At 44.3% G+C, this 27,402-nt stretch overlaps 1 protein-coding gene across 7 annotated transcripts in view; it reads right to left on the reverse strand.

Annotated features, from left to right (window-relative positions):
* Nucleotides 1–27,402, reverse strand: part of LNX1 (ligand of numb-protein X 1) — a 112,726-nt gene that overhangs the window by 67,921 nt on the left and 17,403 nt on the right. Inside the window, exon 1 of one of the 7 annotated variants that reach the window (XM_036333863.1) lies at nucleotides 18,908–19,783. The exons of 5 other annotated variants lie outside the window; for them this stretch is intronic. In XM_036333863.1, coding sequence (XP_036189756.1) covers nucleotides 18,908–18,999 — 92 coding nt within the window. In that variant the 5' untranslated portion in view covers nucleotides 19,000–19,783. Of the gene's footprint in view, nucleotides 1–18,907; nucleotides 19,784–27,402 lie in introns of those variants that run through there. One more of the 7 variants, XM_036333865.1, reaches the window with a different exon arrangement.

Genomic DNA, 27,402 nt, shown 5'->3' on the forward strand with positions numbered 1-27,402 from the left:
CTCTTACCCCCCTCTCCCCCACCCCCGCTTCCAACCCTCCCCTGCAACACTGTCTTTTGCTACCTAGACCAGCTTCTCGTATGGTTTGGTTGCACTGGGGGGCTCCTACTAACCCAGGGGCAATGCAGGGAAGAGGCGCACATGTAACTGGAGGTGAGGCATGAGATCAGACTGTGCTGCTTCTCTGAATGGACTGGGTTCCTCTCTGGAAAACCACGAAATTGCAATTAGGCCCAACTATTCATAGAGATGTCAGAGTCTATCCACTTGCTCTGCCAGATGGCTTAAGCCTAGCATCATGGTATGTGTTTGGATAAGAGCCCATGTAGCCCAAGTCTCGCTTGATTTGTCTGTGATTCCAAGGCTGTGATGGAAAGAGCCTTCAAACTCGCAGGTGTGCAGCTCACCGGGGACACCACACAAACATTCAAAGCACAACAGCCACGAGTGTCCAGGCTCCAGGCAAGGCCAAACACCAGCACATGGGAACAAGGGCCCTTTGGGGCAGAGAGAAAAGAGAAGGTAACTGAAGACCCTCAATAGGGACGACATGTTCTGCAACTTCTGGAAGTAATCAGAGGGAGCAAGCCAAAGAGAGATTAACATTCATGCACAGACTTAACTGGCCACATCCGGGGATTCGACTGGTTGAAGGGGATCCAGAAACAGGTCCCACTGAAAGTGGAGTCAGTTCCAAGGGCTATCTGCTTTGAGTTGTGTGTTTTCTTAAACTTTAAATAAGGTAGATTTCCTCACTAAAATCAGATTGGCTGTGTAACCATCCCACCACATCAAAGGCACTCTCTATGGAAACCACACGGGTCAAGGGCTCCCTGTGCCACAAACAGGGCCACAAGGGGAACTACCAGATGCTGGAGGTACCAGGTGCCCCAGGCCAGGGACTAGAGAAATGGCTGTTGTCCGTTTCCCAGAAGGTCCCCAGCAATGCTTTCTGCTCTTCTGGTCCTTGAGTGGTACGGAGTCTCAAGCAGTAGGGAAATCATACTGCTCACAGTCCACAAAGAGCATACAGTATTTCCTTACTGAGTTAGGTCTGGGATGGTACAATATTCAGATGTTCCCTACGTCCTCCTTTTCCAATTATTCATTTATTTAAAAAAATATTTTTATTGATTTCAGAGAGGAAGGGAAAGGAAGAGAGAGAGAGAAACATCAATGATGAGAGAGAACCACTGATTGGTTGTCTCCTACATGTCCCCCACTGGGGAGCGAGCCTGCAACCTAGGCATGTGCCCTGATGGGGAATCGAACCATGACCTCCTGATCATACGTTGCTGCTTGACCACTGAGCCATATTGGCTAGGCTCCAGTGACTCATTTTTAAGTATGTACTATAAAATTTTAGAACTTTGAAATTTCTCCCCTTGTAGCGTAAGCATTATGATTCTTACAAACATTCTTTTGTTTGCAGAAAATGATTCAGCTCCAACTTGTCTGGTTTAACCTCTGCTCTGATGTCTTCAAAGTGTATGTGTACAGAGGCCTCCCAATACCGGGACTGCTGTTACCTAAACCCACACCATCAGAGACGTTGCTCACTACACGTTTTAAGAGTAAAAGTATGCTTTCAGAGGACAGTGACAACAGCTGCTCGTAAGAGCCCACTGCAGTGAGGCTCCTCCCACTTAGCCACCAGCTGCAGAGAGTGTTAATACCCGAGATCCTTCCATGGGGCATCTGTGACAAAGGTTGCCTTGGCAACGTGGTTAAACATGGAAGTAGTATTTTCGGTTGTTCTAGTATTTTTTTTTTCTCTCAGGCTACTCTAATGAGTGTCAAATGCCATTTAAATAAATAAAATTAAAAAAGGCACAGCAACTGCACTCTTCCTGCTAACAGCCCAAAAGGACAATGGGGCTTCACTTGAATGTACTCCAACCCCAACCTCTGAGCCAAGGGCCACTCTGGCTTGTAAAGCCTGTTAAGAACAAGGGTTAAAGCACTGCAGAGTCTTCTGTTGGAGTAGCCATTGGCATGTAGTGGGTACAGATGTAAGTGTCCTTGCTTATTGGGGTCAAACATTTGTCTACGGTAAAATAAAGGCACTGGACTCCTTTCTAAAAATAAATGCCAGAAATGTGTTCTATGACTTCAGGATTCTCCAGTGGGTGGGTGGAGGCCTCCACTGAGTCAGGATACAGATAGCAATTGGATCAACTTCGGCAAAATGCTCTCTAAAATCATGTTGACTTGGCAAGGTCATGTTAAAGAAAGAGGTTAGGTTGAATACAATGATTTCTCTAAGGAAAAGAGTGAATAATTAGTGCCAAACTATTCGAGTAGTGGAAAGTTCTACATTTTGGGAAGATGAGAGAGGTTCTCAAGAAGCTGATCAGCATGTTCCATTGCTATGTTTTTCCTGAAAGAAATTTAAAATTTGTGATTTTTTAAATTCCAGTTTCTAATAATTTATATCAAATAGGAAAAGTAGACACCTCTTTAGTTGTGTACCAGAAACTCAGGATCACTGAATAGTTCTGAGTATGAATTCTGGATACAAGAACAATAAGATGCCCAGACAATGGAATGTATGAATTAAGTTCAACAGAGAAAAATACTAGGTACACGAGTTGAATCAGAACTTTACACTTAGCAACAGCATTAACATCTGTAAGCTCACCCTGAGTCATAAAAAAGTAGGCCAAGAAGCTTGAAAACACACAGATCTACTAAGTTTTTAAAAGAGGCAAACACTGAAATAAAAATGTTAAAGCATGACATGCTAAACTCCTTTAAAAATCTCTTTATAAGTACAAATAAGTGAAATTTGGAGACTCAGAAACACAGATAAGTTTGACCAAAAAAAAAAAAAAAAAAAAAAAAAAGGTCCAGGAATACTTGGCAAAGACAAACACATAAATCAGCTGCTCCAGATGACACACGTCCTTGGGGAGTGAAAGATTTTGACTAATATGCTTACTGAACACTGGTGCAGTAAAGATGAATAATTAGTTCTGAAAAATTACCTTGCACACAGGGGATGTCAGGAGATTGGAAAGAGACCAACCACATGTGATAGTGATGCAGCAAGAAAGCAGAAGAAAAGAGTAGTGAAAAATTAGTGTAGGACACATGAAATTGTTGGTTTAACAAATTGTGGAATAAATATCAGGGGAGCAAAATATCAGGGAAGGTTTCTTTAGGATCAATAAACAAAGAACAACCTGCATTTAAATGACCACAGAAGAGTTTATGAGATTATGTAAAGACTTTAATACAGTTTGTGTTATAGTTAAGAATGTAAACGGATAGAGAGGGGGGGCATTGAGCTGAACATGCAGTGTCTTCAGAAAGATAGACCCAGAATAGTTGCAGCAATCTTGAGAAAGAAGAACAAAGTTGGAGGGATCACAATACCAGATATCAAGCTATACTAAAAGGCCACTGTATTCAAAACTGCCTGGTACTGGCACAAGGACATATAGACCAATGGAACAGAGCAAAGAACCCAGAAATTGACCCAAGCCATTGTGCTTAATTAATATTTGACAAAGAAGGCAAGAGCATACAATGAAGTCAAAACAGTCTCTTCAATAAATGGTGTTGAGAAAATTGGACAGATACATGCAAAAAAAATGAAACTAGACCACCAACTCACACCATACATAAAAATAAACTCAAAATGGATAAAGGACTTAAACGTAAGATGGGAAACCATAAAAATCTTAGAAGAATCCACCGGCAGCACAACAGCAGACATATGTTATAGCAATATCTTTATCGATATAGCTCCTAGGACAATGGAGACTAAGGAGAAAATAAACAAATGAGACATCAACATTATCTATAATAATAAAAGGGTAATATGCTAATTAGACCAGACGTCCTTCCTGATGAAGCTGGGGTCGGAGGGAAGCAGCCCGGGTCCTGGGTGCCTGCCAGCGGCAGGAGGAGAGAAGCCTGGGTCCTGGGTGCCAGAGGGAAGCTGATACTGGCAGCCGGGGGAAGGAAGGCCTACTCTTGCATGAATTTTCATGCATCAGGCCTCTAGTTTTCATGATTAGTCCAAAGATTCAAAAGGGGGCTGAAAATGGACAGAAATCACAAATAAGTGTGGTAGTAAGCTCAGTGGTGGGAGGTGTTTCAGAGTGCATCTAAACACTCCACCATCACATCAGCCTGACTCAACACCTGGGACAGGGTGTCACAAAACGTATGGATGATGCTCAGTTGGGATGTGCCACAGGAGATGCGATTCAGGAGGAAGAAGAAGAAGAACAACAAAAAACTATGTTAGACACAGCTGCAATTAAAAAGAATCCACCAAAGCATAGATATGAATAAGCTGGAAAAATTTAGAAAGCCACACAATTTAGGGCTGAGAAAATGAAACATGAATTCACACTGAGCAAGAATGGGGGTGGTATGGAGAGGGAGGCCATTTGTATTTGAGATTCCATGCAAAATTATATTCAGAGCATGTGACCCAGCGTGATGTTTAACCAGGTAAAAACCTTCAGGAATAATCCAGCAAAGGTAAAAGCAGAAGTAGCAGAATCTCCCATCCACCCAGCCAGCCCAGGTGCCAGGTCCTTTTCCACGGGCCCCACTGACGGCTCACAGGAATCCTGGGCTGTGGGATCACCATTCCCATTTTACAGATGCCACACTGAGACCTAGAGAGGTCAACCCCACGTAAGGACACACAGAGTTAGTAAGTGTCAGGTCTAGGACTTACAAACAGAACAGCCGGACTCCAAAGTCACAATCTCAAATGCCCTCACAGCTCCATCCCTCACTTCCTTTTGGCTTCCGCTCCAATGTCACTTTCTCAGAGAGGCCTTCTTATAAAAATAAACCAGGATAAGGAAACACTTTCACTTCATACCACTTATTTCTGACTGACATGTTTGCTTATTGCTCTCTTACTGGAGTATAGTATATTGCAGAATTCTTAGAGCCTAGACCAGTGATAGCGAACCTATGACACGCGTGTCAGAGGTGACACGCGAACTCATTTTTTTGGTTGATTTTTCTTTGTTAAATGGCATTTAAATATATAAAATAAATATCAAAAATATAAGTCTTTGTTTTACTATGGTTGCAAATATCAAAAAATTTCTATATGTGACATGGCACCAGAGTTAAGTTAGGGTTTTTCAAAATGCTGACACGCCGAGCTCAAAAGGTTCACCATCACTGGCCTAGACCAAACATGTCAAACTCAAAGGCTAACACAGGCCAAATAACACAAGCATGCGGCCTGTGGGCCACGAGTTTGACATGCGTGGCCTAGAGTAGACCATGCCTGGTATGTCATAGGTACTCGATTAATATTTGTTGTTATTAAATTATATGCTTCCTTTTCACCAAGTGTTGTAAACACAATTCATCCACCAGCAGGTTGCCTAGTTTGGAAAATCAGACTTATAAGACAAAACACTGAACAGAGAATAAGAACTTCTAAGAAGTAGGAAATATCTTGCTATATATTGTTAGAACATTACTTTACTTTATTGGACAAAGCATCAATCCAAAAATGTAAAGTACTGTTTTTATCAATAGAAATTCCCTGCCTTTGTTAAATGTGAAACAAATAAAGAATGTGAAGGAGAACCAAGTCACCGGACTTCTTTGGGGTTCAAATGCCTCCACCCAACCCCGTTAACCACACCAAGAAAATAGGAGATGAAGGTACGCACATGGAAAACAACTGAAAAGCGAAAAGTCAATCATTCCGATGCTTTCCTTAGTGATACTGAGCAAGTGAATGGGGAGCTTAAAAACACACACACACATTGACCACATTTCCCACAGAATAACCTAAGCTCCCTGGTTATTTTGTAATTGAAGAAACAAAGCCTCCGTTACAGGGAACACTGTTTTTCTCAGTCTCCTTCATCCTCCCCAGTCCTATAGGTGAGCCCTAGACATACTTCCTGTCTAGTTGCCATTTGGACTTACCCTCTCTGAAGCAGACTAAATGTTTGGGGGTTTTAATGGAGAATCAGCACCTCTCAGGTGTTAAATCAGTCCTTTGCGATGTTAAAGGAATTATAGTTCCCTGATGAGGGTGGATAGAACTCAAGGAGGCTGAAAGAGGGGAAGCCTTCAGTCACTAGACACCAACACTGCTGCCCAATGCTTATGGCTATCTTTCCTAGAGAGAAAAAAACACGCAGGAAGTGAGAGGGGGAGCTGGCTGGTGGAGTAGCAAAGACGAAAACATTAAAATAGCTAAAGTTGGTCACTGACGCCCATGTGCCAGGCACAGTACTGGGGCTGCATATGCATGACCTCATTTAGTCCTAACCCCACAAGACTGACCTCAGAGAAGTGCAGGCAGCTGCCTGGAGACACACAGTAGTACGTGGCAGAGCCAGTGACATGTAATGCTCCATGGCCCACACATCCCTGATGATACTCAGACCTTCACAGGGTTTCTATCATGCGGGCAGCGGTGGCAGGGGGCTTCTTTTTTGATGGTGCCCAGGTGTTGTTCTATAAAAACAGCAGCAAAATTGACAGAAAGGGTTGTTCCAGATGCCTTTACAACAGATCCCTTTGATCCTCTTTAATCTATCATCAATTAGCTCATGAGGCCAAGAACATTTTTGGCTGACCACTTGAAAGACGTTTTTGGGACCACTTGTAGTTGGTCCCCTTATGCCTACTTCAGTGGAAAAAATAATTGTACATGCTAGAAAGCTCCGTCTTCAGCATAATTTTAACTGGCCAGAGAAACTACCCAAATATTTCACCAAGAAAAGTTTCATCTATACAGCAATTTACTTTTCTGAATCCATCTCTGTCCCCAAACTGGCCCTAGTGAACTGTAAAGGCCTGGAGCAACCGGACAGCCCCCAGCCCCCACCCAGCAATGCCATCTCCACGGCAGCAAAGGGAGTTGCAGAGGGGAAAGCCCTGGTTCTAGAATGAGGATGCCTGTGCTCCAGGTTGGCTGGACCATTAAGGGAGTTTCCTTAAACTCAGTGAACCTTGGTTTGTCATCAACAGGATGGGGACTCACTGCATTTGCTGTGAGTGCACATGAGGCCATGTATCATCACCACATCTGTTTACAGTGCTCTCGCCATGCTCCAGGCATCACGAAGTGCTTCATGTGCATTACATTTAATTCTTACCCCATGAGTTAGGTCCTATCATTAAGATGAGAAACTCGAGGCCCAGCTGAAGTTAAGTAATTAATCTAGCTGAGGTTACACAGCTGGTAAGTAATGCAGCAGCATTTGAACTCAGACCCAAAGGACCTCAGAGGCCAGATTTTTAATCAGAAGCTAATTCATGATTGGGCTCTGCCCTGCCTTTCTCCTGCCATCCTTTATACATGAAACCCTTAGAATTATATGCAAATCCCTGGAATGACATATTCAAATGTAAAGCTTCATTACTGTCAAATGGCCCCAGGTTGCATGTGTACAAAATTGGGCAAGGATGTCCCGTGATAGCATTCTTTGAGCATGCCCAGACGGTCAGACACTCTGAGAGGACATGAAGTTCCTAATGTGTGACAGGCACGGTCACATGCATTATTGTATCCCATCTATGCTATTGCTTTGCCCAAAGCTGTTAGTTTAAAATTTTAACAACTGACTCCAGTTTTATTATTTCCTGAGGACACATTAAAATAATGAATGCATTATCATCGTTTCCCCCCAAAATGTCATGATCTTATTCAGGGTCACAGAGCTTATTACGGTCAGGGTAATCATTTGGGTAAATTACTATGCCTAAGTTTCTTCTTCTATAAAATGGAAAGATTGGGCTAGATCATCTCTATGGCCTCCTTTGGCTCTAAAATCTATGGTTCTGGGTCACAGACTCCACTAGCCAAATGCCACGCCAGACCCAGCCTTCCTCTTCAGATTGGGGAAGGGAGACGAGGAGTAGGGCAGAGAAAGGAGTAGGAGCTGCAGTGCCACGGTAACAAGGAACGAAAGGAAGTGGCTGAAGAATGAAGAATGGGAGATGGAGAGTCGAGAGAGAAGGGGAATGTGGTAGAGAAGCGCCCACTGCTGGAAGTGGAGCTGCATGGGAGGCGTGGTCCTGTCCACTAACAAAGGACTCAGACTTCACTCCAAGCTGCTCGTTGCACCTTTTTCAGCTCAGGTAAGTCACTAACCTGGCTCTCCGTGGAAGGATGAAGGGAGAGTGGAAGGGAAGGAAGGAAAGGAAGAGAAGTAAGGGAAGGAAGGGACACAGACACACAGTGGTACCAGATGCTCACACAGGAAGGGGGTTACCGTAAGACTGATGACTGTACCTTAAGGCATGCACGAGCCCTTCCAAGAGCCTGACCAGGGACCTAGCAAGTAGGAATTTATGACTGTCTTTTTTTTTCTTTTTTTTTTTAAAGGACTCCTCAAATTTGAAATACTTCCAGTTTCACAACCCTGGACCCTCCCTAGCACCACTCTTGTGTTTATGAAGGCAGGTGTGGTTGAAGGTGGAGGAAGCTGGAAGAGAGTGGGGTCCACATGGGCCACACGAAGGGAGGGGTGGTGATAAAAAAAAAAAAAAGGAAACATGACTATGAGAAAAGATGTCTGGTTCTATGAGAAAAGATGTGTTGTTCTTCAGCCTGAGAGCTTTCGTTGGCCTGCAGGAATGGGTCAGGGTATTCCTTCCAAGGCCAGTCCCGGACTGGCAGTGGGAAGTCTCCTCTGTTGACTTTGAAGGGGTTGTGCTCTAATGCCAATGAGTACTGAGAGCCCGTTTCTCCATGGTGGTCCCCAAAGTGACGACACCCACAAGGAAGGTGGGGAGACTCTAATAAAACTCTTATGTACAATTTCCTCTTCCCCTTTAAGAACATTGTGTTTTATAATGGACATGATACATGTGTATAATGCATAAATAGATAACCATACATATAATAGGCATATGGATAAATTTCTTTATTAATATAGGTCTGTATCAAAAAAGTTGGGAGATTACTGCCCTGGGGAGAAGATATTCCTTTATTGCCTTAAAGTTCCCTTCTTAAAGCTTCTGGGTGACGAGGCCATCAAACACACTCACCTTGGTTAAACTTGGTTGAATGCTTTGAATCTTGCCTCCTTTACATTTCCCTTGCCTTCACAGTCAGTCAAAATAATTGCTTTATTTTTCTCTTTTCCAGCTACTAGCTCAGCATTTTGAGTTTGCCTAAGCTATATTCTTCAAAATTTACCTCAAGAATGTCTTGGTATCAATGGAGTGTGAATGGGGACTTAAGAGATATGGCAACCAATAGCAAGATATAGACCAGTGGTTCTCAACCTTGGCTGCACATTAGAATCACCTGGGAATCTTTTTAAAATCCTGATTTCTGGGCCTCATCCTCCGGAAATTCTGTTTCTTTGTTACTAATGTTGTGGCCCCACCCCATAACAAAGAAACAGAATTTCCGGAGGATGAGGCCCAGAAATCAGGATTTTAAAAAGACTCCCAGGTGATTCTAATGTGCAGCCAAGGTTGAGAACCACTGGTATAGACCTTATTTAGTTCACAATTCAAACTGTTAATAGAAAAGTTATGAGAAAACAGGGAAAATATGAACTGACCTCATATTTGATAATAAGGAATTATGCTTACTTATTTTTGGTGTGATATTAGTGTTCTGATTATATTTCTTAAACAATCTTTATCCTTTACAGGTAAATACTGAAAAAATGGCAGGTGAAATATGATGCTTGAGATTTGCTTCAAAACAATTCAAGGAAGATATAGATGAAATAAGATATCCATGAATTGTTAATTATTAAAGATGGGTAATAAGGTGCATGGAGATTCATTATAGTCTTCTACTTCTGAATTGAGATTTTCATTATAAAAAGATAAAATAAAAAAGCAATCAGTGATATCTTAAAGAAATCCCCATTTTGCCTTTCATCTACCAACATTTCTTCTGGCATGTGACCCAAAGAAAGGCCAACACAATTTGCCAAGCACTGGAGTGGTATCTTGAAACTCCTGGGTTTTGCATTTTAGACCGGAAAGCAAACTGTCTGGGACTGAAGTTGCTTTACTGTCAGGTAAAAGAGTACTTGCTGATTCCAAAGGAGAAAAAAAATAAGATCATTAAATAGGACCACTATGCTCTTTGAACATCAAAGAATCATTACAAAGCTACATTGTGATGAGTTAAATATAAATGAATCAGGAACATGCGGCTTCAATTTCCTTCCAAATACACACATTTGTCGATTTAAGGGAAAATGCCCGATTAAACATGTGCTGAACTGCAATCCTTTGAAAGACGGGAAGAGAATCACTGAACCCGAATGGGCCCTGGCTTTGCTCCTGAGACTGGACCTTTGGAATATGATTTTACCACCTCACTCCATTTCCTCTGCAAACTCTACCTCCTTCCTTCCAGGGCCTAATCCAAACTCTACTTCAAGTCCTCAAAACATACGACTAAAAAAATGTCCAGAGATCAGCAACATTTGTTTTCTTTTTAATTTTGATGAGAAAGAAACAAATTCTTCGAGACTCAACTTAGAAAGCACTTACTGGCAAATCCATAAACCCTGTTGGTTTAAACTTGGAAAGTAGGGATGAAAAAGGAAGGAGCCACATACTAAACCTGTCAAGCTCAATGGAGGCCTGCATGGCCGGCCTTACAAACTCAGAGACCAAAAGTAACCACATAGGACCGTCAGAACATAATTCCTAAACTAAAAGCGAGTCATAGGGGTAGTTACATCCTCGGCCTATGGCTTCCTTAACAAAGGTTAATCTTTGCCTTAATTGAGTCTATTGTCTTTTTGCATCTAAGATAACATACCCTGGGAATCTCAGCGTGATCTTTTCCAGACCCCTTAGGGCACACCCACCCACCAGAGCAGGAGCCACAGAACCCCGCATTGTTATCTTGTTCCCCGAAGACCATCTCGATGCACCCACTAGTGTAAAAGAAGTATGTGTTTCTCCATTTTATTTCTTACCCAATCTCAGAGATTTCCCCTCCTTGCTTTCTATCTTAATCTACTGCCAATGGATTTCCTGTAACCCTCCCTATGTCTCATCTTTTGATTCTAATCTATAAAATATGTTGCAAAACTGCCATTCTCCAGAGCATTTTCTCAATCTGTTGAATTTTGCTTCCCGGCAATGGTCATCTGTTTGGCTCAAATAAACTCATAAAAATTCTCTACAGGTTTGGACACTTCTTATGTCCGCAAAAGTAATGGGAGTAGTTAACACAGTGAAAATGAAGTGAGGAGGAAAACTGATGTGGAGGTAGCCCCACTGTCCTCTCACTCATCCCCCCTCCCTCCTCATCGTGCGAGAAAGAATTCAACAGCAACAATCTGGATGTGCCTGTGTGGGTCTCCTATTAGCACAAAGCTGTTTAAAACGATGCTTCCCAGCTTAAGCAGTTTCTAGACCAGGAGTCCTCAAACTACGGCCCGCGGGCCACATGCAAATACAAATATTGTATTTGTTCCCGTTTTGTTTTTTTACTTCAAAATAAGATATGCGCAGTGTGCATAGGAATTTGTTCATAGGTTTTTTTTTTTTAACTATAGTCCAGCCCTCCAACGGTCTGAGGGACAGTGAACTGGCCCCCTGTTTAAAAAGTTTGAGGACCCCTGTTTTAGACCAACACCTGGCCCAACTCTGCCTGAAGTCAGCAGGGGGAAAACCAAGTTTCTTAGGCTAGGCCTTGACCTAGGGGAGGGAAATGGAGCCGTCGGACCAGGGCCTAAAGAGTGAGCTATAAAAGTAAGGCAAGCAGTCCTCTCACTTGAAGTCTGGAACGCCCTGCGGTGTGAGGTGAGGTGAGGCGCTCTCTGACCTGGGGGCCCCAGAGTGAATGTTCCTGCTGTGTCATGACAGTGCAGTGTGTCAGAGGGGTGCTGTGCAGGTTGGTCTGAGAGAGTCCTGCCAGGGAGGTGGGTGGTTGGACTCGGGGGCCTAAGGCTGCGTCTTTGACTTCTGCGCCCCGCCCCGCCCTCTCCCCTCTCCCCCGCCACTACCCAGGAAGGAGCACACAGGGTGGCCTCCTATCTCCTGTGCTCTCGGCAGTTTCTCCAGGAGACCTTGTTCTTCCACAGGCCTAACTGATTCAAGTTGCAAAATCAGAGTCACTCATCTTCATTTTCCCAGCACAGAACTCCAGTGGAAATAAACCTTCCCTGATTAAAACTTCTCTCTCTACAGGGGTCGGGAACTAGTGTCATTTTTCTCTCCAGATACTGGCATGAATACTGCTCATGCTGATGACATTTACTGACCAAAACTATTTGCCTGTAAGCTAGAAAGACAGCCAGCATTTCCTGACTTTCTGAGAAGCCGCACAGCTATGGCAGCAGCACTGGCTTCAGGGACCCGTCATCCTTCAGCGACCCTGCCTGGCTGTCTTGTTGATAACTGGGTCCCTAAAACAAAAGACAGGTATCTACTTTGAAAGGTAGGGCTCCCACTTACTATGCACCCACTCAAAACTCAGTCAGACTTTATGCTGTGGGCATAAACACAGTATCCACCAGAATATGACCCAAAAGTAAGAAATATTTCCAAGGGTGCCAGAGCTAGCAACCTCAAAGGTGGGGGAAAGAGGAAAAGCCTTTATGCCTTTTGAGAGTTGAGTGTGTTCCATAAAATGCAGTGCAACGCCCACCAAAATGTAAGGTTTTCTCCGGAATTCTTACTAAACAAAAGATTGAAAGAGCTCATTGGCCAGAGAAACCATCTCAGGTACTTGAACACGGTGCTGCTTTCCCCCAGCACCTGAGAGGAGGCTGGCTTGCACATTATCCCCAAGAAAACAATCCCTTCCACAGAATCCCAACCAGGGTGCTCTTGACTGAAGCTTGCAACGTTTAGGAAGTGGCCAGGATATGAGGCAAATTCATTTCACTCAGTTCAACTTAAGTTTGAACGGTGCAGAGCCGGGTGTACAGATGTTAACATTCCCAAGCTCTCCCCGTAAGGACTGACCTGGTGGAGAGACAAGCAGGAAGGCTGCTGATGACAAAGCAGAGGAGGCGCAGAGAGTGAGCGTGGCTGCTCCACAGGGGACGGCAGGGTGAGTGGCGGCCGAGCTGCTGCAGCTAAGGGTTCTTAAGCTGCAGTGCCCATGAGGATCACCTGGGATCACTTGTTAAGAAAGAAGATGGGATGGGCCCCATAAGGATCACCTGGGGAACTTAAGAAGAGACATGGATCCCGCCACCAAAGTTTTTGTTTTGTTTTGATTTAGAGATCAAGCACCTACAAGTTAAAAACCAAATCCAGCTGATTGAACATTGACCTATAAACCAGGAGGTTAGGGTTTGATTCCAGGTCACATGCCTGGGTTGCAGGCTTGATCCCTGGTAGGGGATGTGCAGGAGGCAGTCAATCAATGATTCTCTCTCATCATTGATGTTTCTATTTTCTCTCCCTTTCCCTTCCTCTCTGAAATCTATATTCAAATCAATCTATATAATACTAGTGGCCCGGTGCATGAATTTGTGCACATTGAAAGGAAATTAATTAGAAAAAATATTTTAATATCACTATTTGCCCTTTATAATAGAAGTGTCAACCAAATTCAAGATCGACAATGACAGATGGAAACACATGCATGCAATTGGCCAGTGAGAGTGTTATATGTATTGCGCATGTGCGAGTCAACTTAGCCTTTTATAGATATAGAATAAACTTGCTTAATTCGAACTGCTTTCTGATTTAGCTAAATTTTTTCCAGCCCAGTGAAGCACCCCAACTTCTCTTTCAGGTAATTGTCAGCAACACAGCAGTAAATATCAACACAAAGCAGATTATTATTGTAGATCATGCAGGGAGAACAAAGGGTAAAATATTTAACTGCAGTAGTGTTTGACTATATTCTTTGCAGTAAGAAAACCTGAAATAATTTTCAAGGTCCACCATTTCTTACTTCTTTTCAGTTGGGTCAAGTTTCTAAGCTTTCTAAATCTCTGTTTTCCGGTTAATGAAAAGAAAATAGGATTCCATTGAGTCTCCTATCTACCTACTCCAGTACTTCAGCGAGGATCAAATGAGATGAGGCACAGGAAAACGCTTCACAGACATTTGGTTAAAGTGTAGAATGTTTCTACTTGGGTGTTCCTGGCTGAAGAAACTGCAAGGAAGCTAGTCGCTAGGGAGAGGAAGCTGAGTGTTGCTATGCGATGTCATTACCCGGACGGTGGGACATTTAGCACATTAGCCTTTTATATAGAGAGATAAAAATATATATTCAAAAAAATAAAAACCAAACCTGGCCCTCAGTTTTTATCTGGGTTCTCCTCAGAACCCAAGCTGCTCAAATGACTTCACCCAAAAGTTTTATCATATGTGCAGCTGTAAATAGGCCCAGAAAGATGAGAAGGCGATATCTGTGCTCGTGCCCATACGAGTGAAAACCTATTTATTGAATTTGCTTTGGGGTCCAGAAAATTGAGGAAGACTTTGAGGGTTTGTAGGGAAGATAGCACTGCCCTTTATCCCATGGCATGCTCTTTGCAGCTCCCGAGAGCAGCCCCAGACTCCTGCTCCCTGACCTGTGGGTTGGACTGCACACCTAATATTCTTGTTTTTGGCTAGTCCTGTGGAAGTCACTCTTCTCTGGGTCATGGCAACAGGTGGCAATGGCATGTTTAGAGAAGGAGCTGCCTGGGGTTATACACGCAAGGCCAAAGTTGGATTGGACAAGGTGTTTTTCTTTTATTCTGTGTTAAATTGAATTTGAATGTCTTAAGACACTATAAACAGGATGTCCCCAAAAATGTATACATTTTGAATATAACTATAAAGACAGTGCTTATTAAAATACATTTCCTTTTCATTTAACAGCTATCAGCTGTTAAAGCGTGTGTACATGTTTATACATGTTTTTGGGACACTCTATATATACAGGCATGGACAAAAGTAGGTTTACAGTTATGAGTACTCAAAACACAGTTTATTCTTATATTATTGTTTATTTATGTATTATTGTATTATTTATTATTATTAACTATTTTTGCCCACCCCTGTATCAACTATGTCCTCTGCAGTTGACCAGAGAGGCCACCACTTCCTTGTGTTTTATACTCAAATGATGCACATGTTTAAATAGTTCCTGCCTGGTTCCTGTAGAGCAGTGGTTCTCAATCTTCCTAATGCTGCGACCCTTTAATACAGTTCCTCATGTTGTGGTGACCCCCAACCATAAAATTATTTTCGTTGCTACTTCATAACTGTAATTTTGCTACTGGTATGAATCATAATGTAAATATCTGATATGCAGGATGTATTTTCATTGTTACAAATTGAACATAATTAAAGCATAGTGATTAATCACCAAAACAATATGTAATTATATATGTGTTTTCCGATGGTCTTAGGCGATCCCTGTGAAAGGATCGTTCGACCCCGAAAGGGGTCTCGACCCACAGGTTGAGAACTACTGCTGTAGAGCAAGGGTGTCAAATTCGTGGCCCGAGGGCCGCATGCAGCCCACAACGAATATTTTTGTGGCCCCGCCAATATAATGGTAAGTAAGAAACATTTTAATAAAAATTTCATAACTTAATTTTTACAATATCCTGTTTTACATAATTATTAATAACTAACTACAATGTTTGCTAATGACTGATTACTATAATCGTGTTGCATTCATTTCCCTTACGTGCAGGTGCACCATTTCTCTCCACTAATATGAGCAGCAAATATTTTAGCAGCCGATTGCCATGTCATTAGTCTTGGACTGACATGTTTGGTGTGTGCAACAGGAAATATTTTGCTTTTGGAGAACAAGAAAAATAGGTTTATTTGCATTATGCTTATTAAATGTGCAGTTATTCAGTGTCTGGTGAGTTCATGTTCAAGAAAAAATATCAATTTTTGTTAAAATGTTCTATGATTTTGTTAATGGTTACTCATTTATTTCAGCCCTTTGTATTCAGCATGTCTCTATTGAAATAAACCTACGTTTCTATGAAAATTGAAGCTTTTGTGTGTGTTTTTTGCGGCCCCCATAAACTTAAACCTTTATTTGGCCCATGTTAGCCTTTGAGTTTGACATGCTTGCTGTAGGCATTTGAGTTTAACAACCCCCCGCTCCCCCCCCCCCCCCCACACACACACACATGGCCACATGCTTAAATGGATTAGCTCCAGATTTTCAGCTGGGTCTTGAGGGAACAGGACAGACCAAGAGAATCCCACTCAGATGACGGTGGCAGGAGGAAGGCAAGCTTCCCAGAGCCTCCCAGAGCCTCCACCCAGTCCCCTGCCTCCGAGATCCCAGCATCCACGATGGTGAGAGAGGGTCTCCATTTCAGGGCCCTGCAGCCCCCACCCAGTAGCCTTCTCCCGAGACTGCCAAACGGGCCCAGCAGCCCCACTCACTGCTCTCCACTGCCATTTCCCAAAGCGTTGGTACCAACCCCAGCCACCTCCTCACAGCCTGTTTGCCTGCGCTATTTCCCTCGCCTGAAATGCTCTCTCTTTCCATCCCTGATTTTGCCTACTTCCTATTTACATCAAGATCCAGCTCAAACCCCCAACTTCTCTAGAAGCATTCCATGACTAATTTCACTGAAGTGGACCATCTCCACCTCTTCTCAACCTATTACCTACCCTTCTTTTTAAAAGACTTTGTGTATATAACTTGTGTGTATACATTTTATCTCCTCAATTAGACTGTCAGCTCCTTGCGGGTGAATACTGTGCCTAATTTCTTACTGCTGTGCACTTGCCACAGTACCTGAAACGCGTCCTTAATTCACCAGTTAGTTCACTGTCACCAGTGGCATCAGGTAAAAACGCCACATGCTTCTCTCATAAAGCATCCCCAGCAACTAGAAGTCTCCCAGAAAGTTCTATCAAATTAGTTTGGGAACAGTGTCCTGGTGATTTTCTGGCACTGTGCTTCCTGGGTCCCTTCACATTTTGGAAAGAACGGCCTGCTTGCGTCCACTCAACTATTCAACAGAAACGCTGCCTTTGACCCACGAACCTGTAGAAGAGGCTATAAAACTGAAAGGACCTCATTGGACAGGCTCCTCAGTAGCACCTGCAGTGGGTCGAATGGTCACCCCCACTGAAAACTGAAAAAGATAGGTCTACCCACCCGGAACCTGTGATGTGATCTTATTTGGAAAAAGGTTCCTACAATTAAGCTAAAGAGCTCGAGATCATCCTGGATTATCCAGGTGGGCCTTAAACCCAATGACAAGTGTCCTCAGAAGAAGAGGAGGAGGCATAGACAGAACTGGAGAAGACATAGGTGATGAAGACATAGGAGAAGAAGATGATGTGGAGGCAGAGATTGGAATTATGTGGCCACAAACGGAGGAGCGACCGGAACCACAGAAAGTGAAGAGGCAGGGAAGGGACCCACCCTGGAGCCTTCATAGGAGCCCTGTTGACATCTTAATTTCAAGCTTCTGGCCTCCTGAACTGTGAGGAAACAGATTTCTGTGGTTTTAGGCCGCCAACTGTGGGGTATTTTGTTACAGCAGCCAACAAGGACGTAGGTGGGGAAGGGGCAATGGGTTGGGGGAGAGGAGGCTTTGACCCTAGCTGTCAGAGACACCAACTTCAGCATTCAGCAAGAGAGAGGAAGGGGATTTTCACAGCCCCAGTGAGTTCTGCCATTGTCTATTTTTCTAGAAAAGCTTCCACGAGGTCCTTATTTCCCCAGAGGTGCTCACTATTCAGGCTTCCGCCAGGTACTTTCTCTTTGAACCTTCTTATCTAAGGTGGAGTGGAGTTACATTCCCATGAGGAAGGACCAGATAATCCTGAAATGGAGAGCCCTCAGAATGGATGGCCTTTCTCCAAGGTCCTAGGTCATTTGCTCCTTCCTCCACTTAGCAAGCATTTATTGAGCATCTACTGTGCTAAACAAATTGGCGAGTCTGGCTAATTACAAAAGAGGCCTGGTGATCACCACAGATTCAGGGGGATGGAGGCATCTCTATCTAAATATAATCAGCCATGCCTTTCTAGCCTGGGCTCTAGGAACCCTTGTCAGAGTCCCTCTGTTCATTTGCCCACTGACTCTAATTTACACATAAGCCAACCCTTCCTATTTTTTACCAGTCTGATTAGTAAGAAATACATTTTTGCAAATGCTCCAAACACAGAGGCACACCCGGCAGCACTTTTTATATGATTGCTAGAAGCTGTTCACATCCTTCTGCAGCCCTCTTTCCAAGCTTATTAAGAGGAGGAGCCAGAAAAATATCATTGTAGAGGTTGGGGATATGAGTCACTTCCTCTTATAAAACAGACATGGGCCATAGAAGAATGTCTTCCTTCCTTAGAGACGCACAGTGAAGAATTTAGAGGTGAAATGTTATGATGATTGCAAAGTACTCCAAACCACTTCAGTAAAGAATAAATAAATGAGGTAAAGGTGGCAACATGTTAATCATTAAATCTAGGTGAGAGGAATATGGGTGCTCCCTACACAGTTCTTTCTGCTTTCCCATATGTTTAAAGATTACCCCAAATAAAAACAGAATGGATAAGTATTTTCTACATATAGGGCTACCTTTCCCCGGTGCTGACACTATGTGTGTCGCGGGTATGGAGACCAACAGTCTCAGAAAGGGGTGCTATCTGTTTCAATGAGAAGTGCCCGAGAGAGGCTGCAGATCTGTGCGTGCGAGCTCTGCTCTTAGGTTCTATTTATGGAAGGAACAGAAGACACATCTCTTGAGAGAAAGCGGAGTACAAAAGAGAGCAGCGTTGGCATAGAAGCAGGAAAGAAATGCCTCGTTGGGAAAGCACCGCATCAGAAAGACGTGTTTTTCTGTGAAGTCACAGACAGCTGAGCATTGCTTTACCCGGCTGGCAGGGTGATTTGTCCAAGTGCATCCAGTGCATGTGGAATTTATTCCTCTAAACAAACATACCAGCCGGGAACTGACTCAGGTCCCATCCCCAACATCCCCGACACACCAACCCGGGCAGGCACAGTTACCGGGGGACTCACAGTTCTGAGTACAGGAAGTGCAGGTTGCCCACATTGTCAATGTAGTTGGCAGGGCTGAGCCAAGGCAGGACCAGCAACAGAAGCGCCTTCATTTTCCGAGCAGTGTGCTGCTTTCTTCCTGGCCACCTTCTCTGGCAGCTGCCGGGGCCCGGCCCAGCCCAGCCCCTTTACACAAACCTTGCCATGTCCTCACAATCAGTAGACCATAAGGAGTCTTAGAGCTCTTCAATCGAGCCCCGCTGATAAATAAATCCTGGGCCTGTAAGAGGATTGCACCTTCTGATTCTCAGACAGGGAAATAGGAGAACGGAGGGTCCCACCATGGTTGGCGAGAGGGCTTAGGCTGAGAGTGAGCAGGCTGGTGCCCGGGAAAGGGACCTGCCCCTCCTGCAGGATGCCGACTGGCTCTTGAGGAGCAGCTGGTACATTTACATCACTGGCCGGGAGCAGATGGGCTGGAAGCTGAACTGTGCTGGGAGAGGGCAGGAGCATGGCAACCAAGGCTGTCCTCCAGCTTGCAGAGGAAGACACTGAGGAGTCAGCAGCTTGGGAACACAGGCTGGAGATCTGAGCTCACAGTCAGCCTGCAGATACTGCGACACAGAAGGACGATATGCGAACCGACTCCGCCTCTAAATGTATGTTTAGAACATGCATTGAAGGTGTGTTACCGCCTACTGCCCTGACTGCTCTGAAAGACATGAGAGAAGGGGTGGCTTCCTTGCTAATTTTTGAAAATTATTCTCTTTGAGGAAAACAAAGAGCCTTGATAGATAGGAAGTTCTGTCCAAACAATGTTCAGGCTGCTGTTCTGTGAGGAAGACGGCCCTCCGTTCCTCCCTCTCTGCGGAGTGATCATAAGCTCTGGCACTAGCGGTAGGACCCAGGCACTTCAGTTAAGCCCCTGAGCCTCAGTCATCTCATCTTTGAAATGGAACTAATAATGCCTCACTTGCTTGGTCCAGCTTGGGCCACAGCATCTCTTCTAGCTTTCAGATCTGTGTTTCCAGACTATTCTATCAACTTGGCAGTAGGACATCTAAGCCGGCCTACGCTCCAGAATGCCACAGAAGCCCCAGGAGTCCTCTCCTTCTCCATATTCAAGAAGATCAAAATCCATTTTGCCAACTCCGGGCCTGAATCTTAATAGAAATGGCTTAAAGAGATAATTTCATTAATAACAACCAAGCAATCACAGCAAACTCTACTTGCTGGGAGGACCAGAGAAAAATCTACAGGATGAGACCAACTGCAATAAACGGTGTCGGAAGTAGGAATTTGGCATCAGCGATCTGCATTTTCCTGAGGCGGGCCTAAAATAGATCAAATACAGTAGACTCTTAGAATGTGCAGATTTAATTTCTACAGTTTAAATCCAAGGTAAGCAGCCTTGATAAAGCATGACATGAATGAATGTTGTTGAGGCCCTAATTTGAATTCCATTTCCTTTAAGTCTGGTATGCAAGAGTGAGTCAGAGCTGGTGAAGAGCAGCAAAAAGGAAGTAAGGTTTGGCATTCAGATGCTGGAGCCAAACAGGCTTGAGTTTGAACCTGAACCCCACCACATACTAGCTGTGTGACCCTGAGCATGTTGTTGAACCTCTCCGAACCTCCATTTCCTCCTCAGTGAAAGAAAGACAACAATAATAGGGCTTCCTCATAGTATTGTTATGAAGGTAGAATGAGATCGTGCCTATGAAGAACAAAGGGCTCAATGAGTGTTAGCTATTGTTATAAAGATTGTTAATAATAATTACTAATGATAGTGAATGAGCTGAGCTGGCAGCTCAGCACCTATTTCCAAAAGACTTTGTTATTCTCATCTGTCCTTTCTTTCCTCCTGGACATGAGCAACAGGACATGTTACAGTGTTTTCCTGACTGTGGAGTTTCACAGTGTCCTGAGACATGCTCTACTGTATAGCTCAGAACCCATAAGCAGCATTGTATAGAAGAAAGCGTGTGGGTTTCAGAGGGTACTGGATTGCATTTTTGATCAACTTGGACATGTCAGGTTGCCTCTCAAAGTCTCTGTGAAAAAAATAAGAATGTCTGTCCTTTCATTCTTTGCATTTCAAGAGGATAAAATTCACTAATGGATATGAATGCAATATAAAAGTGAAGGTATTGGTTTTTGTTGTTCTTATGTCACTGTGGCAAAAACTGCCATTTGCCTATCCAATATCTAATCTCTTCTTCCTTTTAACAGAACCCAAGTTTTGTTCATGGTGACAATGCACTTAACCTCTCTCACAGATGGGTAGCCATGTAATACAATATTGGCCAATGAGGTATAAGCAGAAATTAATTACTGGGTGAAGCATCTAAGAATGCTCTTTATGGAATGGAGTCTCAGTCTGCACGTTGTATTTTGCCCTTCCTGTTTTGTTCTTCCTGCCTGGTTATTCCTACCTGGAACTTGGATGTGATGCTCAAGTCTGAGCAGCCATATTGAGAACATGAGGTAACAAACTCAAGAATGAAAGCTAATCTGGAAAGCAGCAGGATACTAGATTTCTGGTGGCACCATGCCACCATCATAGACTTCCTACCCCCAGAATTTGTGTTAGGTCAGAAAAAGAAAACTTTTAATAGTTAAACCAATATAACTTGAATTTTCATTACCTGCCATCAGATGTAATCCTAACTTGCCATCAGATGTAATCCTAACTAATACAATCCCTTGGGAATAAAAATTCCACCTTTAAATGGTCATGAATTTCTCTGTGGCTTACTTGTCAGTAAATAGTTCTAACCCTAATCCTTGACTGTCTACATCCTATTTATCCTTTAAATGTCATCTCAGGTATCACCTACCATCTCCTATTTTTTGGTCTCTTTTATCTTCATTAAACAGGGAACTCCTTGAAGAAGGAGTTCTACTGGTCATGTTCTTCATCATATCCTCACCATAGTCCCTGGAACGCAGTAGATAATAAATATTTGTAGAACCAAAAAGAATTTGGCTCAAAGAGTCAATTTTTTGGACTAGCTTTCTTGATTAGAGACAAGTTAACAAAACAGGACTTCAAACTTATAAGAGCCATGACAGGCATGAAGCATTATATAGATGGATAATAAATGACCAGGAAAAAAGAAAAAAAGGTAAGGAAGATTTCTGGGAATGAGTACCCAAGAGAATGTTATTTCTTTAAAGAATTGCTTGGAGCACAGTCTGATAGAGATTCAATGGTTCTGTCAAAGGTAATGCAGAAACATTGCCTCATTTCTTCCAGGCCCAGGAAAGTCAAATTAGTGGCTCTCGGCTAGGTAAAGCCAGGAAAACTGGGTTCAGGGCAGAAAAGTTACATGAAGGATAAATGTCAAGGTTATAGGGAGATGTTGAGCCAGGCAGTAATGGCCAACCAGACTTGTAACTTACCTACCTCCCCTAGGGTAACACTCCCCCAGACCTTCAGTCCAGCAGTAAAATCTTCCCTGCACTGTACACAGCTAGCTGAGCTTGTGTGGGACTGAACGCACTCCAGAAAAGGGCCTCTGGTAGAAGTAAAGGTCAAGAGAGGTTCCAGGGTAGGTCTTTGGAGAAGAAACTTCCAGGACACTGGGTGCAAAGTCAATCAACAAGTTAACACCAGAGAGCCTTCAGTTAGCTGTGCCAATTGTATCGGATTTTCATTCAGGGCTGAATTCAAAACAGTGAACAAAGATCTCTTTATTCATGCTAGTAAATACTTAAGAAGGGACAGCTTTATTATCTCTCATTTCTATTATCCTATTTAATAAAAGCCTAATATGCAAATTGTCCCCTTGGGATGTCGTTCGGTTGGGAGTTTGACCGGGAGATTAGGAGTTTGACTGCTTGCTATGATGTACGCTGACCAGCAGGGGGTGGTGCGGAACATGGCGGGTGTCGGCAGTGTGGCACTGGCAGTGGGCGACAGTGGAGGTGCTGCAGGCCCAGATGGGCCTCGATGAGAGAGGGATGATGGAGCAAGTGAGTGGGCGGCACCAGGCCAAGGCAGGTGTGAGCGGGGCCCGATTGCCATACAGATGGGGACCAGCATTGGTGGCAGAGGGTGGGGCTGCCACCTGGCTTCCAGGCTCTGAGGGAGCTGGGCAGGAGGCCCCGGCTCTGACCAATCACCCTGTAGGTGGAATGGTGGAGCAGGTGAGGGGGCAGCACCAGGCCACGGCGTGGTGCCAGGCGGGGCTGTGGCGCTGCAGGGCTGTGAGGCTGGGGGAGTGAGCTGGGGCCCAATTCCCGCAGGCCACTTCGAGGGACCCCACACATGCACAAATTTGTGCACCAGGCCTCTAGTCTTCCATAAGAGAGAAACTAAAGGGCAAAGTGACTTGTCCTATGAAACAATTCAGTGTGGATGTGCGTTCAACTTCTCTCTTTTACCTTTAAAATGTCATTTCCTCAGAGGCAGATATCATGGCTCATATAGATTTTTCTTTCTTCTTTCAGGGCCTGGCCTATTATGGATCTTAATAAATATTACAGTCACAGATGATGATATTACAGAATAAAGATGTAGTCTTGAGCCTAAGATCACTCCCACTCAGAATCAAGGAAGTGAAAGCTTTGCCTCCTCCATACACCCCCTGATGGTCTGGGTCAAGAGGGATGCATTGAACTGGCCCTCTGTGGTGCCCTGGCTATGTCTGCTGGCAATGCCCCTTGGTCAGGAAGGCTGCCATTTGATTTGACAAGCCCATCAGCCTCATGGGAATTCTTTGCAGAAGATCGATGTGAGGGCGTCTGCAAGCATCGAAGAAGGCAGAAGCCAACAGAATTAGCCAGAGGATTTCAAACATTAGTTTACACGCCCAGATTCACTCCCATAGAAGAGCTCTCTAGTCTGAAGTCAAAAACAGTGGTCCAAGGAGTTGCTGGCCCAGCCAGTCATGCACACCCACAGTCCATCCTAAATGTTTTCCTTAAGGGTTTATATTCAACGAAGGATCTGGAGTGCTTAGATAACAATGTTTAGAAATGACACAAATTCTGGGGAGGACAGGCAGCATTTGTTTACAGATGAGATGCCATCTGCCTGCATCCCTGACTCAAGTGGACTGCTATTATTAGCACGATCCTATGGACAGCCCATAAACTGAGACCTTGGCTGACGGGGAAAACATTTCTCTCTACCTGATGGTCCTTTCTAGAGAATGAAAACATTGCTGATGTGGTTATTTCTGCCAGATCTTGTAATTAAGGAGCCAATTCTCGTTTTACAGGTAGATACACCGAAGTACGGAGTTTCCCATGATGCTCAGGACTGAGCTCTCCTGGACACACTGGGAGGGAGTGTGTGGGCTCCACTGAGTCGCACAGTGGTTTTCAACCAGAATTAATGCTGAGTTCTCCATAGTAGGTAGATTCTGCCTGCAAAGTTTACATTCATATAGTGCCAGAGGCCAAAGAACATTTTTTTAAACTCATTACATCTAAATCCTAAAACCAAGATGCAAAATTGATAAACAAAGCAATCTTCTACTGCAAACCTATGACAACACCCCCCTGCAGGCAGCCACCAACCTGGAGGCCTCACACAGAAACGTAAGGAAACACTTGCCTCTCAGTTTTCCCAGTCCGAGGATAACTATTTAATCTTAATGTCCCTTCTCAGGGGAGGAAGAGGCGGTCTACTGGCTCAGGCCCAGGCCTAAGGCCCAAGAGGGCTCTGGACTCAGGTTCTGGATTAGCTCCAAATTCTTCATCCTTGCCAACAAAATGCCCAGGGGCTGGGAGGAAAGGAAGTGTATATTAAGCATTTGATGACTAACATGCACCATATTTTTGGAAATGTTGGTTTCAACCTACTTAGGAAGCTGAAGTGTGGAGAGGATCCAGAGCGCGTGCTGAGACACCGCGCCTCCTCCCGTGGGAGTGTTCCCTCCAGAGAGCTGCTGACGGGCACCTGTGAAGGGCTCCAAGGCCACAGCTCATAGAGGTGATTTTAATTAGTTTTGCATTTTTCCCCCTCACTGTTGTTTTTCCAATGTGCATGCCGTTCTCAGCTGAGGGTTCATCAAGCCTTTATCCCAGGGTTCCTTGAGGTGTGTGGGCCACACAACCTGCATGGGCAGTGAATGAAATTCCCACTTGGGACAGCTAGGTGGGCTTGTGGCATCTCCCTCCTGGAAACCCCACAAGTCCTCAATATCCTCTTCCCAGCCCTTCCCCTGCCCCACTTCTGCTATGGCCTTGCCCTTAGGTCCATGTGCCATCTTATCTCGATTTTTTTAAAAGAATATTCTGGGCCCCAAATCAGCTCTAGGTGAGGGGGTGTGGGGGACCTGTTGGGTTTTCACTTTCTCTCCAGAGAGCACCTCCATGTATTTCCTTCTCTCTCTTTTTTCCCCTTTTCCTGAAAAACTCCTGCGGTGGGCAGAATAATGAGCACCCCAAGATGTCCAACTGCTAATCCTCAGAACCTGTGAATCTGCTATCTTACAGGGCCAAAGGGATTTGCAGGGGTGGCTAAGGTAAGGCCCTTGAGGTGAGGAAGGTGGATGTAATGCGTGCCCTCATGAGAGGGAGGCAGGAGGGCCAGAGTCACAGAAGGAAATGCGATGAGAGAGAGAAAGAAAGAGAGAGGGAGAGAGGGAGAGAGGGAGAGAGGGAGAGAGGGAGAGAGAGGGAGAGAGAGAGAGAGAGAGAGAGAGAGAGAGAGAGAGAGAGAGAGAGAGAGAGAGATTCTATGCTGCTGGCCCTGAAGATAGAGAAAGGGGCCACAAGTCAAGGAAGGAAGATGGCCTCCAGAACCTGGAAAAGGCAGGTCAAGCAATTCTCCCTGAACAGCCAAAACAAACCAGCCCTCTCAACACCTTGAGACCCAGATTGGACCTAGAACCCTCAGAACTGTAAGATAACACATTTTTGTGCTTTAAAGCCATTAAGTTTGTGATCAATTGTTACAGCAATAAATGGAAACCCAAACACAAATGTATAAATTGCAACAACCCAGGAACATAGGAATACCAGGGCCTTCTCAGCTCTAGTCTTGGCCCGGGTTCTGTACCAGCATCTGCAGCTCCTACCTCACCTCTGGCCCCAGGCCTGCTTCCCTCCAGACAATACCTCCCCTACCTAGGTAAAACTTTTAGCAAAGGTCACAGATAGATTTCCTATCTCCTTCTCCTCCAGCCATACCTCCTTCCAGTCAATCAGAGAAGAGGAGAATCCTAGCTTAAATACCAACAAGAACAGAGGGTCAGAGGCAACCCAGGCACCGGAGTTTGATGCATTTGGTTCTCCATCGTGGGGAGAAAAACGAGTTCACTGACATAACTGGTGTGGAACCATGTGGGAAGCATTACACCCAGGCCATTGCTTTGGAGGCAAACTTCATGTTAGAGAATCAGCATGTCCCCAAAGACAAAGACAGATTCATGTCCTAAGGAATGTGACCTTTAGATAAAATATCTGCACCTGCTTCTGGTCATGACAGAAACCAAGATAAACACCGGCTCCCAAATTTCCTCTTACAAAAGAATTGTGGCTTACTGCCTACACTTTGCTAAACACCTTAACTGTCCTAAGAGAGGACCTCATGTGGAACAAGACCCAGGGCCGCCCTGAGGAATGCCCAGAACATGAGAATGCAGGTGGGCAAAATCAGAGGCGGGCAGGTGGCGCAGGGGACAGAGCCCACCAGCAGGGCCGGCCACACCATTGGCCTGCTGCCAGTGTGTGCACCTTGGCTGAAAAGTTCATAGGACAATTCGCTTAAAGGACAAAAGTTCTCTAAATTTCTCATTTTCATCCTTAGTTGTAAAGATCTTATATCTCTTCAAAGAACAGCCGAGCTTTGCCAATTCCCGTACAGAGGAAGTTCTAATAATTGTGGGTCACGTTAGGAGACTCTTTTTTTTTCTTACAGGAAAAGACAAGCAATGCCCACCTGGAAATCTTACTGGGGACCGTGAACCTCAGAGAAAGCTGCTCCCAGATCTTTCCGGTATCTTTTACATTTCAAAATGCACGTATATGAAGGTAGCCAGCCACAAGAAGGCAAACCCCTAATGATCCCTCTTTTCTAGTTTCCTAGAATAGTCAAGTTCACAGAGACAGAAAGTCGAATCACGATACCAATTCTGGAGGGAAGGGAGAGGGGGTGTTTGTTGAACGGGAACAAAGTTTCAGTTCTGGAAGATGAAAATGTTCTGAGGATGGGTGATGGTGAGGGATGATGCACAACAATGTGAATGCACTGAACTGTGCACTTAAACATCATTAAAATGATAACTTACATCTTATGTCTATTTTACCACCAAAAAAAAAGAAAAAGAAAAGCCCTGTAAACACATACATAACATAACTCGACCATGTGCCATTTTCTTACACTGAACCCTGACCATAACACTTAACATGTTACTTATTTTGAATGAGTCCTCTGATTGGTTGCAAAAAAGAAGACAAACAAAGCTTCGCACAGAGCGACCAGGGCCTGGGAGACAGCCCCGCCCTCAGGAACAGGTGAGTCCCAGCTGCCCCTGGAGGGCGGGGCTGCTCAGGATCTGCGA

The sequence above is a fragment of the Myotis myotis genome, unplaced genomic scaffold (assembly GCF_014108235.1).
Source record: "Myotis myotis isolate mMyoMyo1 unplaced genomic scaffold, mMyoMyo1.p scaffold_m19_p_1, whole genome shotgun sequence".
NCBI classification, from domain to species: Eukaryota; Metazoa; Chordata; class Mammalia; order Chiroptera; family Vespertilionidae; genus Myotis; species Myotis myotis.